This window comes from Corapipo altera, unplaced genomic scaffold (genome assembly GCF_003945725.1).
Source record: "Corapipo altera isolate COAL_440 unplaced genomic scaffold, ASM394572v1 75, whole genome shotgun sequence".
Taxonomy (NCBI): domain Eukaryota; kingdom Metazoa; phylum Chordata; class Aves; order Passeriformes; family Pipridae; genus Corapipo; species Corapipo altera.
Genome location: NW_020884887.1, coordinates 14,958,747 through 14,971,343, shown reverse-complemented (window position 1 = coordinate 14,971,343; position 12,597 = coordinate 14,958,747). Strand labels below are relative to the sequence as shown.

Sequence of the window (12,597 nt, the reverse complement as noted above, 5' to 3'; positions counted from 1 at the left end):
TGCGGGTTTGCGGGCGGGGGCCCCGCAGGTGGGGCCGGGCCCGGCGCGCTCCGCCCGGGGGCTCGGCCGGGGCCGGCGGGGCCGCTGCGGCCGCGGGAGGAGCGGCCCCTGGAGCGTCGGGCACGGTCCGGGCCCGGGTGTGACACAGGGCGCTCCCGGCCGGCCCCGCGGCTCCCCCGGCGCTCCCGGTGCTCCCTCCCTCTCCCCCGGTGTTCCCTCCCTCTCCTCCCGGTTCTCCCTCCCTCTCCCCCGGTGCTCCCTCCCTCTCCTCCCGGTGCTCCCTCCCTCTCCTCCCGGTGCTCCCTCCCTCTCCCCCGGTGCTCCCGGCCGGCCCCGGGACTCGGCTCCGGACAAGCCGTAACCTGGGGCGCTTTTCCATGCAGGGCATGTCCCCTGCCCTGGGTGACTTCTGGTCAGCAACAGCCCATTAATACAGGCGTCGGACCCCATATTTACTGCCCAAAGGATTCAGAAACCACCGTTGGGACAAATTACAGAATCAATTCGGTTGGAGAAGACCTCTGAGATCATCGAGCTCAACCTGTGACTGAACACCACCATGTCATCCTGAGCATGGCACTCAGTGAACATCACCATGTCATCCTGAGCATGGCACTCAGTGCCATGTTCTGTCTGTCCTTCAACACCTCCTGTGACTCCACCACCTCCCTGGGCAGCCCATTCCAACTCAGTCATTACTGAGCTGCCTTGAGCCCCCGAGGCTCAACCACACAAGGAACCAGCCCAGGGTTCTTCAGTAAAGCCTTGGTTTGGGTCAATACCATGGATGAGCCAAGAGTCTTCCTGGACTGTTCTGCTCACCAAAGAAGGCAGCTTGCTGCAAGTCCAGGTTAAATGGCTCCTCGTTCCAGTCTGTGTTACCTTCCCACACCTGCCATTGTCCCTTCAGCAGCATCACCTGCGGCTGTAAAAAGGTTTTGTTGACCGTGACACTGTTTTCTGAGGGAACATGTACTAGGTGTTTGACAAATAATAAATTTAATAAATAATATTCTGATCTTCGGCCCCAAGCCCCAGCTCAGTACCCAGGGGCACTGGCAGGAGGTTCACATGCCCCACAGAGCTCAGGTCAAAAGCTGTGGGGTATCGCTGCAGAATTTGGCCTTGTTCTCCCAAAGGCTAGTTCACATTTCTGACTGGCTTTTTGTGGCTGATATTTTCTCCACAGCATCTTTTGAACTGTTGTATTTAAAAAGATCTTTCATTCCATGTTGGAATCACACAGCTGTGAAAATTATCAAAGGTGAAAAATGAATAACAAAATAGGAGTTAAACCACAAAATCATCTTTAAGCATGGCCAGGGTCAGCTTCCAAGGATTCGCAGGATCAGGACTGAACTACCTAAAATCCAGAAGAACTGCACTACCCTATCATACTCTTCCTGTGTGGAAGAACTTATCCATGGAAGAGTTTGTTTTAGGGGTTTACTTTCATCCTTTATCCACGCTAAATACATTTTAAATTACTTCTTTAACCTTCTTGGCACCAGGCATTTATGTTGGGAGTGTTGCTCTGCAGTTACAACCCACACGGAGAGCAGGTGAAACAACGTCAGTGCACGTTTTTATTACAGTGAGCACAGAAGTTAATGAGTGACAATTACACAGCTGCACAGAGGCGTGAGCAGAGCAGTGAGCCAGCGGAGGAGCGAAGGTTGCACACAGAGCCCCGGTGACAGAGGAGGCACAGTGCGACGGCCCCAGCTGGGGCTGCCCTCATTTCCACTGCACTTCAGACACCCTGAGGCCTTACAACAGCACTGCTCAGAAAGACATTCTGCTCTTGTGAAAGGTTGTTAAATCTGCTGCTAGAAATACTAAAATGTGACACTAGCTCGAGATCAGCGGTGCAAGTCAGAAAAATGAGACTGGTTGAAACAAGGTACTTTAAAAAACACAACCCTCTTTCTTATTTAAAAAAGGAAAAAACAGGTTTTAAGATACTGCAAGGTTCAAGAGTACAAAAATATTTGCCTTTTAGAAATACCCAAGCCTACAATCTCATAAAATAAGTCTGAACTTAATATAAAAATCTTCATAAAAATATGGCCACCTATATTTAACCCAAGTCCTCAAACCTGTTCTGTGCTGATATATAAGGGCTTTCTTGAGAAATTTGGTACATTTAAACAACTATTATATAGGTTAATTCCGTAATAAGTAAGATCAAGATTAAATACTGTTGTTATTAGAGAAATTACAGCTTGAGAAGGGATGAGAACATCAGGGGTCACAGGACACTGGTTACCTCATGCCATGTTACATTTATGGCAAAAGCATAACTGCAGCAAATTATTAGAAAATAGTATTTCCACTCCCAAAAGCAGTTTGAATTAATTGCACAAGTTCCTTGCATTTAAATGTTATAAAGCTTTATATTTGTGCTTGAACTTCAGGGAGAGCCTCATTCGTGTGCCAAGTGCCAACACAAGACAACTCACCCTGAACTGTCGCAGTAAAGATGAGACACTGTGCTTTTCTTGGCCCTTACAGGAGGTGACTCAGGGCTAATTGTTATTTATAGAGGATAAAAATCAGTCTACCAGGTCTGATAGACCTTATGTGCCCAAGAAGTGCATGCACAGCCAACATATACAAAAATAAAAGGTATTACACTTTTTTCAAACAATGTAGTGTTTATAAAACAGTAGTAGCACAACTTGAAACTCTACATTTATCATCATCCAATCTACCTATGCTAAACTTTAAAAAAAAAAAAAGAAAGCATATATAATCTGTAAGTTTTGAAAAACAAAACACTGCTGTTTAGTTTTGTTTATGTGGTCCCCAATTAGTCCTTTTGCATTTTTAATAGCTGCAGGTAAACATCTCCAGTGCAGATTTTTGAGAGCAAAGCCCCTTTAAATTTACAAATGGCACAAGGGTTTCGAGAAGCTTTTGAAACTGCAGTGAGCTTTCTCTGAAGGTGCAAAACGAAGTGGTATATATTCAAAGGAGAAATTAAATACTTTGGGAAAAATAAAACCAACACCCCAAAAGATCTAAAAAACCCTGCTTATGCCCAGATACCATGAAAAACCTAAAAGCTAAAACTTCATGGCACATATGGACAGGACTTGCTAAAGCTCATGTTTCTGTTGAGAGTGGGCATGGCCCATCAGAAAGTCAGCAAACTACAGTCCTTACTCAGTGCTCGAGATTTCCCCCCTCCCCAAAGACACTGAACACTCACAAAGCCCAAGGTGGGCTCAGGCTTTATGAAAAAGCATCAGCTTTTACAGGAACAAGTGGATCCCAGGTCCTGGGAAAAGCAAGTGACATGGAAAGCTCCTCTGATGTTCTGTTTAACCCCATGTCCTTACAGCAAAGTCTGTGTCTGCTCTGCTACAACTCAGTTCTGACCCCACTCAGTCTATGGGCTTTGGTCCCAGATTTCAGAGGAGGCCAGGATCTTTCCTTCAGGTTTGGAAAGACAGGCACCCAGCTCCCCTTTCAACACACACAGTGAGAAGAACCACCAGCATTACATTTGCTATATATTTTTTGTCCTTTAAGCAGCTTTCATCACTGGAGTCACTGCTGTATTATTCCTAAGGCTCACTTCTAGCTTACTCTTTGACTTCTGTTTAGCAGAGCAGGCCCCCATTTCTCAACGGGGACTGTATCTGCTGACAAACCCCAGGAATCAGGACACTGAATTACAGACTCAGAGTCCTACAGGAGCAGACAGCAGCTGGTCAGTAAACTGTGTAATCTGGGGATGGTAGCACAGGGGATAACAACTGTGGTGCAATAGCATTGACTGTTGGCTTTTGTTCATTTTCCTCTGGAAGAAAAATGCATTTTGAGATGATCCTGTTCTTCTTTCAGCCCCTCTGCCAACGTGCATCCTTCTTCACAAGCGTGTGATCAGAATTTTAGGACTCTCCTTGGAACTCCTAACGCCAGTGGTTTCTTGCCCATTTCTGAAACTGAAAGCAAGTAAAAGACTGAGAACTAGAGAAGATTTTCCAGGGTGTCATCAGCCACTCCCCCCTCCCAGCGAGGCTGCAATAGGCACGTTCCTCTGCTGCTGTGACCCTACAGCCCACGCAGTGCTCTGCACAGTTGCCTGGCTGGGTGGCAGCAGCAGTGCAGCACACAATGCTTGGAATGTGAACCTCATTCAGGGACTGTAATTCAGTTACTTCAGTCTGTTGATGCAAGGAGCCTGTGAGGGGAATCTGCTTTGACTCCAGGATTTCTAGCTACAGGTCCTCAGTGCAACACTGAAAACCCACAGGTCAGACATGTAAGAAGTCCCTAATTATGATAGGGCATGCTGCTCTTTTTCTTAAGGAACCTGGCCAGAGAATTCTTCTTATTCTGAAAGTATGACAGCTCCTTATGTTGACCAGGAATTAGATACAGGGATTCCCAGCTTTTTCAAGCTACTATTGCTTATAAGGGCAAATTCTGTTCCAGTACCAGTTCTCACTAAGCTGGGTGGTGGCTGCTTGGTTAATCCAGTTTCCTTCTGCTGCTTCCAAGAATTTTCTTCACACTGTAATGGATGTGCACAGATTTCAGTGGAAATGTTTGCTCAGGGGACCCTAAATAGCCATGGTGGTGGGTCAAGAGAACTGTTGTTGCTTACAGCTAAACCATATAAACCAGAGGAAAAGCTGTCCTGGCCTGTCTCTGGCTGCCCAGAAAGAGGTAGAATGTTGAAATCCTGTGTTTAATTTGGAGTAGTATATGATGAAGTGTTTCATAATGTATATAATCCTACTAAATGGAAAGTTTAAATGAAGAGTTAAAGAGAGTGAATGATAAAAAAGGATGAAAGGTGTTAGGAAATCTGAAGCAACAGCCTCAAGGTGCTGTGAAGGTCAACCTTGCTTTGCCAGTGCACATCAGCTCTCAGGTTCAGACACTCTGGAGAAACTGCATGATGTCACCGTTGAATTAACAACCCAAAAGAAAATAATCTAAGGGGCACTTTGAAAGCTTTGATGTTTTGCAGTGGAACTGAAGAAACGTTTACTGATTGGGAAAAGGGACTGTGTAGGAGCAGGCTGTGAACCCTTGTGAGGCACAGGATGAGTGGAAGCTGCCTTACCACTTCACCTTCAGCATCTGCTCGAAGCTCTCGGGCAGGGGGCTGCCGTAGCTCTCTGGGAGGAACAGGGTGAGGATCCCAATCAGCACAGTCAGGCTTCCCATCAGGATATAGGGCAGGAATCTGTCATAGGCACCTGGCAGGGCAGAGGACATGCCAACAGTACTTAATGTCCACAACCAACAAACCCACGTGGAAACTTTATATTTCAGATATTGCTGTAATGCAGAATTCATTTGGAATAATTAGCTGAAAGCTTCATAAATATCAAAGGTTAATCCAAAACTGAGTTACATCTGTTACCTGACAGCAAACAAAGGGATTTTTCCAATTTTAAAAATTTTAAAGCTTCAACGTGTGCTCTTGGATGGCAACACCTACCATCAGTTTCGTGCCAACCCCCATATTTGTGTAGTGGCTGATAGTTTGCGGTTTTGGGGATGTTTTACATTTTCAGCTGGGCTAGCCAGCATCTTTGCAAGGCAACAGCTCTGCTGGGATCACTGCTGGAGTCTTCAGCACTACACTGTCATCAGGAACCAAATCCTCTGTTAAATAATTCAATATGAATTATGAATTGGTCACTCATAAGCGACCAAGCAACTCATCAGCTGCTGGGATTGTGTATCCTGCTGGGCTGGTGCAAAAGAAGGGAAGAGACTAATGCAGCTGAACAGGCCAGCTACAGACTGACGAGTCATTAACAGGGGAATCCTTCAATGCCTTCCTTCCTGCAAAGGGAGACAGCATCAGGCTGTGTGGCACAAGGCAAGAAAGGCAGGATATCTCACCCAGGTAAACGAAGTAAGGAGCGATGATGCTGCCCAGCCTGGACGCCGTGGAAGTGGCTCCCACTGCCATGTTCCTCACCAGGGTTGGGTACAGCTCCACATTGTAGACATAGAGCATTGAAAATGCAGCTGTGATGCCAAACTTCCCAAGCATCACCAGACCAACAGAGAGGACATTGAGATCTGGAGGAGACAAAATAAAAAACCAAGGTCAATAAACAACACCCTGTGCTTATTACTTGTATTTCTTCTACATCCAAAAGATTATATTGCTGGTCTTTTTCCTAAAGGTTGTGGGTTTGGTATTGTTGTTTTTTAAAAAATTATACAAAGTATTAACCCATCCCTGGATGACTTGGCTCCAAACTTCCCACTGAGCATAATGTAGCTGTTCAGGTTATTTTGTACTTTCCAGCTTTTGCTTGCCTCCAAGTAAACCAGCATTTTTGAAATGGAACAAAACTCTGGATTACATAGCAATAAAGCACAAGCTTAAATCCACCCCTTTTTTGCAAAATCCTGTGGAGATTTACACACAGTGAAATCTGGATGCAGGTTTTTTCAGTCTGGATGCACAACCAGATAAATCACAGTATGCTTTGGGCTCTCATTTTAGAAGCTGGTTCCCCTGCACTATATAAAGCTCAGTAACCTGACACAATAAATGAGAGTTGAGCGTGACTCAGCATATACATATGCAATAAAAAAAAATTAAGGCTGCAAGGGCTCAGCATAACCTTGGCCTCAAATTCCTAATTTGATGCCGTTTTCCAGTAGTTTTGCAAAACTGTTACGTAGTGCCATCAACTGTTCTGAATATTTTATATACTAGAACCACGTATTGAATTTTGTACCTGCAGGAACCAGCTGAATGAAGAGGACAACGCTTCCCCCTAAAAATAAGATGCCAGATAAGGAGTAGCGGCGCGGGAGGGAGCGGAGGAGGAGCCAGGCGATCACATAAGCTGGGACTTCAATCACAGCTGAGAGGAAGCAGTTGAGGTAGGCATCTCCATGCCAGTCTGGAGTGCTGAGGGACAGGCCAAAGTAACCAACTGACGTGAAAAACCTGAGAAAAGCAATAAATCCAAATCATTCCAGAAACAGCAGTCTCTGAACGCCTCCAGTGTTGCCTCAGGTGTCGTTACAAATATAGGATGTCGGAAAGCATTGCCACAGGTATCGTGGCTTAAAAAAATCTCAGTGGCAACCCCATCTTTCTAATTCTGTCATCCCTTCCAGTGGCCACATCCACAGCAGCTTGAAGAGACCTTGGATTTCTCTGTCCTTCCAGCACACACTACACCAAGTAAAAGGCTTTGTGGAAGTCGTTCACAAAGGCTTTTCATTGCAATGGACTCAACGACAATGGAATGACTCTTGCAAGCTTCCCATGCCAACTACTTTCCTAATTTGTAGCCAACTCCAGTGACAGGATCTCCCCCCCTCAGCAGTTCCATTACAACTTATTTAATATTCACAAGAGAGCTGGATGTTCAGGTGTCAAATCTCAAGAGTGCCTCGCTATGGCATGCCAAGTGTGCTAGCCAGTTCCTTTCTGCTGGGGAAATATGGACAGAAAAGGGTGCTGGTTTGTCTACATGGTATTATTGGGTCCTCATTCCTCGTGGCTGCCCAGGCAGGGACCAGGATCTCACTGAGATGGGCACTGTACAGACACAGAACAAAAATGCTGGCCATGGGTCTGCTTCTTGTTATGCTACTGAGTTGCTGCCTTTGCTTCAAGAAGAACATTTCTCTTCAAATAGAGATTACAGAGATGGGAGCATCTTAAAAAAAAAGAAAAGCAACATAATCTAAAATTCACAAGTTGTTACACAGAGTTTCTTAACTATTTTACATCGAGGCTACTGTCTCCAGATCCTTGGGTATTAATGCTGTGTGGGCATGAGGACATTGAGGGCCATGTACCAGCCAAGGACCATGTGGAGATGGGCTCCAAGGCTCAGATTTCTTATCTAAACCTGTGGCATGTGCCCTCAAATCAGTAACTGTTTTATTGCCTGGGTACTGTAGGAATACACATTTCCTTACCACAAAAGTAATGACATAATAGTAATAGTTGCAATGTTTCGGGTTCGAAATAGGTCCAGAAGGATAGCCTTCTGCTGCTGCTGAGGCTTCGAATCCTGCATCTGAAGGAAAAAGGAAAACAAAACCGAAAAAATTCCCACACACCTAAGAGCAAAACAACCTCTGCTACCCACAAGCTGGGCAGTTACGAAGTTACAGCTATCAGGGGATAACCAGGCAGCCCAAGGGCCACCTCTGCCCCCGGGGTGGGCAGTCCTTAGGTAGAGCTGCACTCGTGGGAGATTCCACTTTTTTGTTAAAAAAAAAAAAAATAGGTAATGCTGAGACAGCACACGCTGACTAATTAGAAAGGAGTATCAGCTGACCAGACAGATGAATTCACATTTCCTTAGGGATGTCACACTCTGCTTCCAGGAGTAACCTCATTACCAAAGGCATTTTTCTGTGCACTGTCCGCTCAACTCTCTTCTGTTCAACCTTCACAAACAATGTGAAAAAAATGCAGGAAATCACCGAGTTTTGCTGCCTGCCAGCACCTGACAGGGAGGGCAACAGATGCCAGAGGCTGGTGTGGTGGCCAGAGCACAGCATGGGAGCATCCACCACCTCAGACTGGAGTCGGAGGGTCCTGTTTGAGGCTTGAGGCAGGAATCTTCTGGGAGGCACTGGGGTGCCCTTCTGCCTGCACACTTTGACCTTGCCAGGGCAAAGCCAGCACTTGTGTCCAGGCTTCTCCCCAGGCCCAAATAGCAAACCACCCTGGCTCTCCCAACAGGGCTACCCAGGAGATTTCCTTTCCTACGAAGAGAGGATGGTTTCTGAGGAATGTCTTCCTAGTAATGTTTGAAAAATACTTCCAACGGAGGATGTAGAGCGCAGGCATCATCCTCAGGCTTTTGAGGACAGACACTGTGGCACACAAAATCTCCACGAGGTAAAAGACAGCTGAGCTGCTGCTTGGTCTCAAAAATACACGGGAGTGATGAAATGCTGCAACTTGAAAAAGCCATCTCCACTTTGAATGCATGAAGATGAAACACAGTTTGAAACATATCCGAGCACTGGCTGTGAAGGAAGGAAATGGCTTTTCTGTGGTTTCTGTAGGACGAGCTTCCCATCACTGCAATATGCACTTCAATTTACACTAGAACTTACACTTGGAAAAGGGATCTTCAGCCAAAATGTAACTGGGACGTTCAAGTGCAGGGTCGTGCCCAGGGGAGGTGTCACACAGTGTCTGTGTCCTGCAGACGCTGCAGAGGAGCACACAGGGCTCTGCTTTCTGCTCTACCAGGAGACACGAGGAGGCACAAAACACAGGTGCCACTATGAGGCAGCAGAGGAAGATGTGACCTACAGGTCATTGCTGACACAAGGCCAAAGAGTCGAGTTGCTGGTTCCTTTGCACAAGAAGAATCTGTGTGCCTCTTCAGGAGACGCTCCAGCACGGGCAGAGCCACTAGAGGGGGAGATGAGCACACGAACCAACCATCCTTGCCAGGGCTCTGCTGCTCCCCAGCCCTCTGGAGTGCCAGGTTTGCACCAGGCTTTCTTCTTTTAACCAACAGGTATGAAATACAAGAAAAAAAACAGTTTTGAAGAAGAGCTTGATGTTCTTCACAGCCTTCGCTACCATCCTGGTTTTCAAGTGCCCTTGTAGCACTCGGGTGCTTTGAGTGGTTTGTGCAACCCAAGGAGTCCCTCAGGCTCCACACAGCCCCAGCACAGGTGGGTGCTGATTTAGGGCCCCCTGCACAGCCCCCCTGCAAAGGGCTGCTGTTAAACTACAAATTGCAAACACCACACCAAGCTGAAATGGGCACAAACACATCTTCCTCGGGTCTTCTCAGTGCCCAAAGGATAAAGCAATCTGGGCCACCCTTGCTTTGAAAACCACAACAAACCACTGCTGAGGAATACCATTTTACTGCACAAAACAAATAATAAAACCTCCCTTTGGGTTCTCACTTTGATCTCTCTAACCCAGCTCTTACCACACACCAGAAGTCCCTGCAGCCTCTGAGAATTGCTGGTGCAAACCAGTTCCCTGCTGGCATTTCCCAAAAAGTCAACTGGCCAAAGGGGAAAAGTGCCAGCGAGGTAAAGCACCAGGATGTGTGGAACATACCTCTGCAGTGTCGAAAAGCACGGCTGGGGCTGGAATGCCATTTATTTTTGCAGCCTTTCGGATAATAACTTCTGCCTCCTTATATCTTCCCTGGGAGATCAGCCACCGAGGGGACTCAGGAATGACCCTGCAATAAGTTTCAGAATAAACGACTCAACATTGTCACAAAAGTAAAAAGTTACAAGTAACATATTTGCTGTGTCTGTGAATTATGCTCTCATCTCACAGATTGCTTGCAGCAGGAGACAGCCAGCACAGAGGGACGTGGGCAGTGTAATTCAAATATATGGGACGTGGTTATTCTCATGCTAAGTAGATGCATGCTTAGGCCTTTGTCCTCACTGGTTGTTTTTCAAGGAATAATTGATGTCCACCAGATGTCACCAGATAGACAGCAAGGATGGGGGTAGCTTAGCCAGCACTGAGCAGAAATATTCTTAGGAAACTGCACAGAATGTGGAAATGCTTTAAATATGCACAGGATATATTTAAAGGTTCTGTGTCATAGGAGTCTTATATACAAACCTCACAATGTTACCACAGCTCTGAGCAGGCTCTCCCGGGCAGAGAACTGGGGCAGTGTCCCCTTGCAGAGTTGATGACATTTTCTAATCAATTCCAGGCACGTGTTGAGTGAATTAACACCAAACACAGGACAGAAAATTTCACTTTTCCTCAACTAAATCCTTTGATATTAACAGGTGCTGCCTTGCTCCCTTTAGCCAGCAGCACTTTTTCCTCTCCTTGGAAAAAAGCAGGTCAGACACTCCTTTTCTGATGAACCCTAAAGGACTGACCCAAAGACAGGTCAATAATTTCAAACATCAGATGATTTATATCCGATCCTTAACCACGCATGGGACTTTCTGTGAGATGAGCTGCCTCCACTGCTCTTCTTTCTGGGCAAGCTGAGGATCCCGAGACTGCAGAGACAATGCTGGGAACCTTCTGGAGAATTTGGAAGGGAAATGAGTAAAAGAGCAACTATGGCACAGAGCAGTGGGATGTGCAAGTCACATGGCCCATGGAAGCAGTAGGTCCACGTGCCCAAATGCCAGCTAATGCCCACCTGCCCTGGCAGAGCATTGCCAGTGCACCCTGAGCCCCATCTCCCCCCACATAAGCCCCTGACTGGAAGTTCCCTCCATGGAAACTTTCTGCATGCTTTACAGTGTACACCCTTGAAAACCTGGGAACTCCCACCCAGTACATTTCCCAGCAGGACTCTGAAGCCATGCCCTGGGGACAGATTTCGTGTTCCTCACAGTGCCTGTTCCACAGATACCTGAGAGGCTCCCACCCAAACCTCCCAAACCAGGGAACAGCTGCTTGGTGCACGGGAAGTGCCACCGAGCTGAAGGAGTTTGAAACATTTCAAGTTAAATAAACAAACTGACCCTTAGACAGAATCAGCCTTTAAAATCTGATGACAGCAGAGGTGGGACTGGAAACCATTTTAAAGGATTGGTTTGAAGACTAAGGTTAAAAAAAACCCCAAACAACTGACAAACCAAAACCAGCAGTAGAGACTTCTGGCAAGACTGGGACCTGCAGGAGGTCTTTTGGACTGTGGAAGAATGGCTCTGAATCACTTAACTGTTATAAAGACATTAATTGCTCACTTATAACTTCTTCAGGAAGAAAGGGGTCCTCTGGATAATACCAAAGGAGGGAACTCCTCTTGTTATAAATTATCCCTATTTTTAGTGTGTGAGTGATACCTTGCCTTTCTTTTCTGTTTTCAAATACCTGTCTCTTCAGAAAGCAGCAGATGACCAAGGCAGGAACAGAACAAGGCTATCTGCCCTTCCTCAAAGCCCCTGCCCAGCTGAAAAGAGCAAGGCTTCAAGCACACAGCCAGCACCAGTGACTTACAGCTGGCACAAGTAACCCAAACAAAACATCCCCCCTCGAACCAAAGCCTCCTCAGGGCAGATAGAAAATAATAATTGACCCCCCAACACCCTGGTGTTCCCCAGCACCCAGCAGGGAGAGCAGGAGGGGAGTGGGGGGCGTGGGCACTCACCACCAGAGCGGGATGCAGAACAGCCCCGGGACAGTGAGCGCCAGCAGCAGCATCCGCCAGTCTCTGATGAAGTAAGCAAACAGTGGCAGCAACATGTAGCCAAATGCAAAAAATATGCAAACTCCTAATGTAGAGAACAGAATACGAACTGATTTGCCAAGAATTTCTGTGCCTGTTTAAAACAAGGGAGGTTGGATTAGCATTTTAACTCTTTCTTTTCAAGCATGACTAAATACTTTATTGCAGTTACGAAAAAAAATCAGCTAAACAGTCTTAGAAAAGAGCAGCACAGCATGGACCCACCCTGTACAGAAAAGCTGCTGGGAGTGTTGGGGACCTTCAGATAAAGAAGCTACTTCTGTTTGCTTTGATTAATGCATTGGCAGAGACAGATAAGGACGGGAATGGGGGATGGCCAGCAGACTTCCAGGGGCCTTCCTGACATGCTCCTCCAGGACACAGCCTGTTCCCCCTCTGGGACACAGCCTGCTCCCCCTCTGGGACACAGCCTGCT

General features: G+C 46.6%; 1 protein-coding gene across 2 annotated transcripts in view; it reads right to left on the bottom strand.

The window, feature by feature from the left end:
* Positions 1–1,558: 1,558 nt before the first annotated feature.
* SLC22A4 (solute carrier family 22 member 4) overlaps positions 1,559–12,597 on the bottom strand; it is a 22,136-nt gene continuing 11,097 nt past the window's right edge. Inside the window, exons 4-10 of one of the 2 annotated variants that reach the window (XM_027643781.1) lie at positions 12,084–12,255; positions 10,058–10,184; positions 7,930–8,030; positions 6,729–6,943; positions 5,875–6,057; positions 5,084–5,219; positions 1,559–3,953 (exon numbers count right to left, since the gene is read on the bottom strand). In XM_027643781.1, the coding sequence (XP_027499582.1) occupies positions 3,878–3,953; positions 5,084–5,219; positions 5,875–6,057; positions 6,729–6,943; positions 7,930–8,030; positions 10,058–10,184; positions 12,084–12,255 (1,010 nt within the window). In that variant the 3' untranslated portion in view covers positions 1,559–3,877. The remainder of the gene's footprint in view (positions 3,954–5,083; positions 5,220–5,874; positions 6,058–6,728; positions 6,944–7,929; positions 8,031–10,057; positions 10,185–12,083; positions 12,256–12,597) is intronic. The other variant, XM_027643782.1, reaches the window with a different exon arrangement.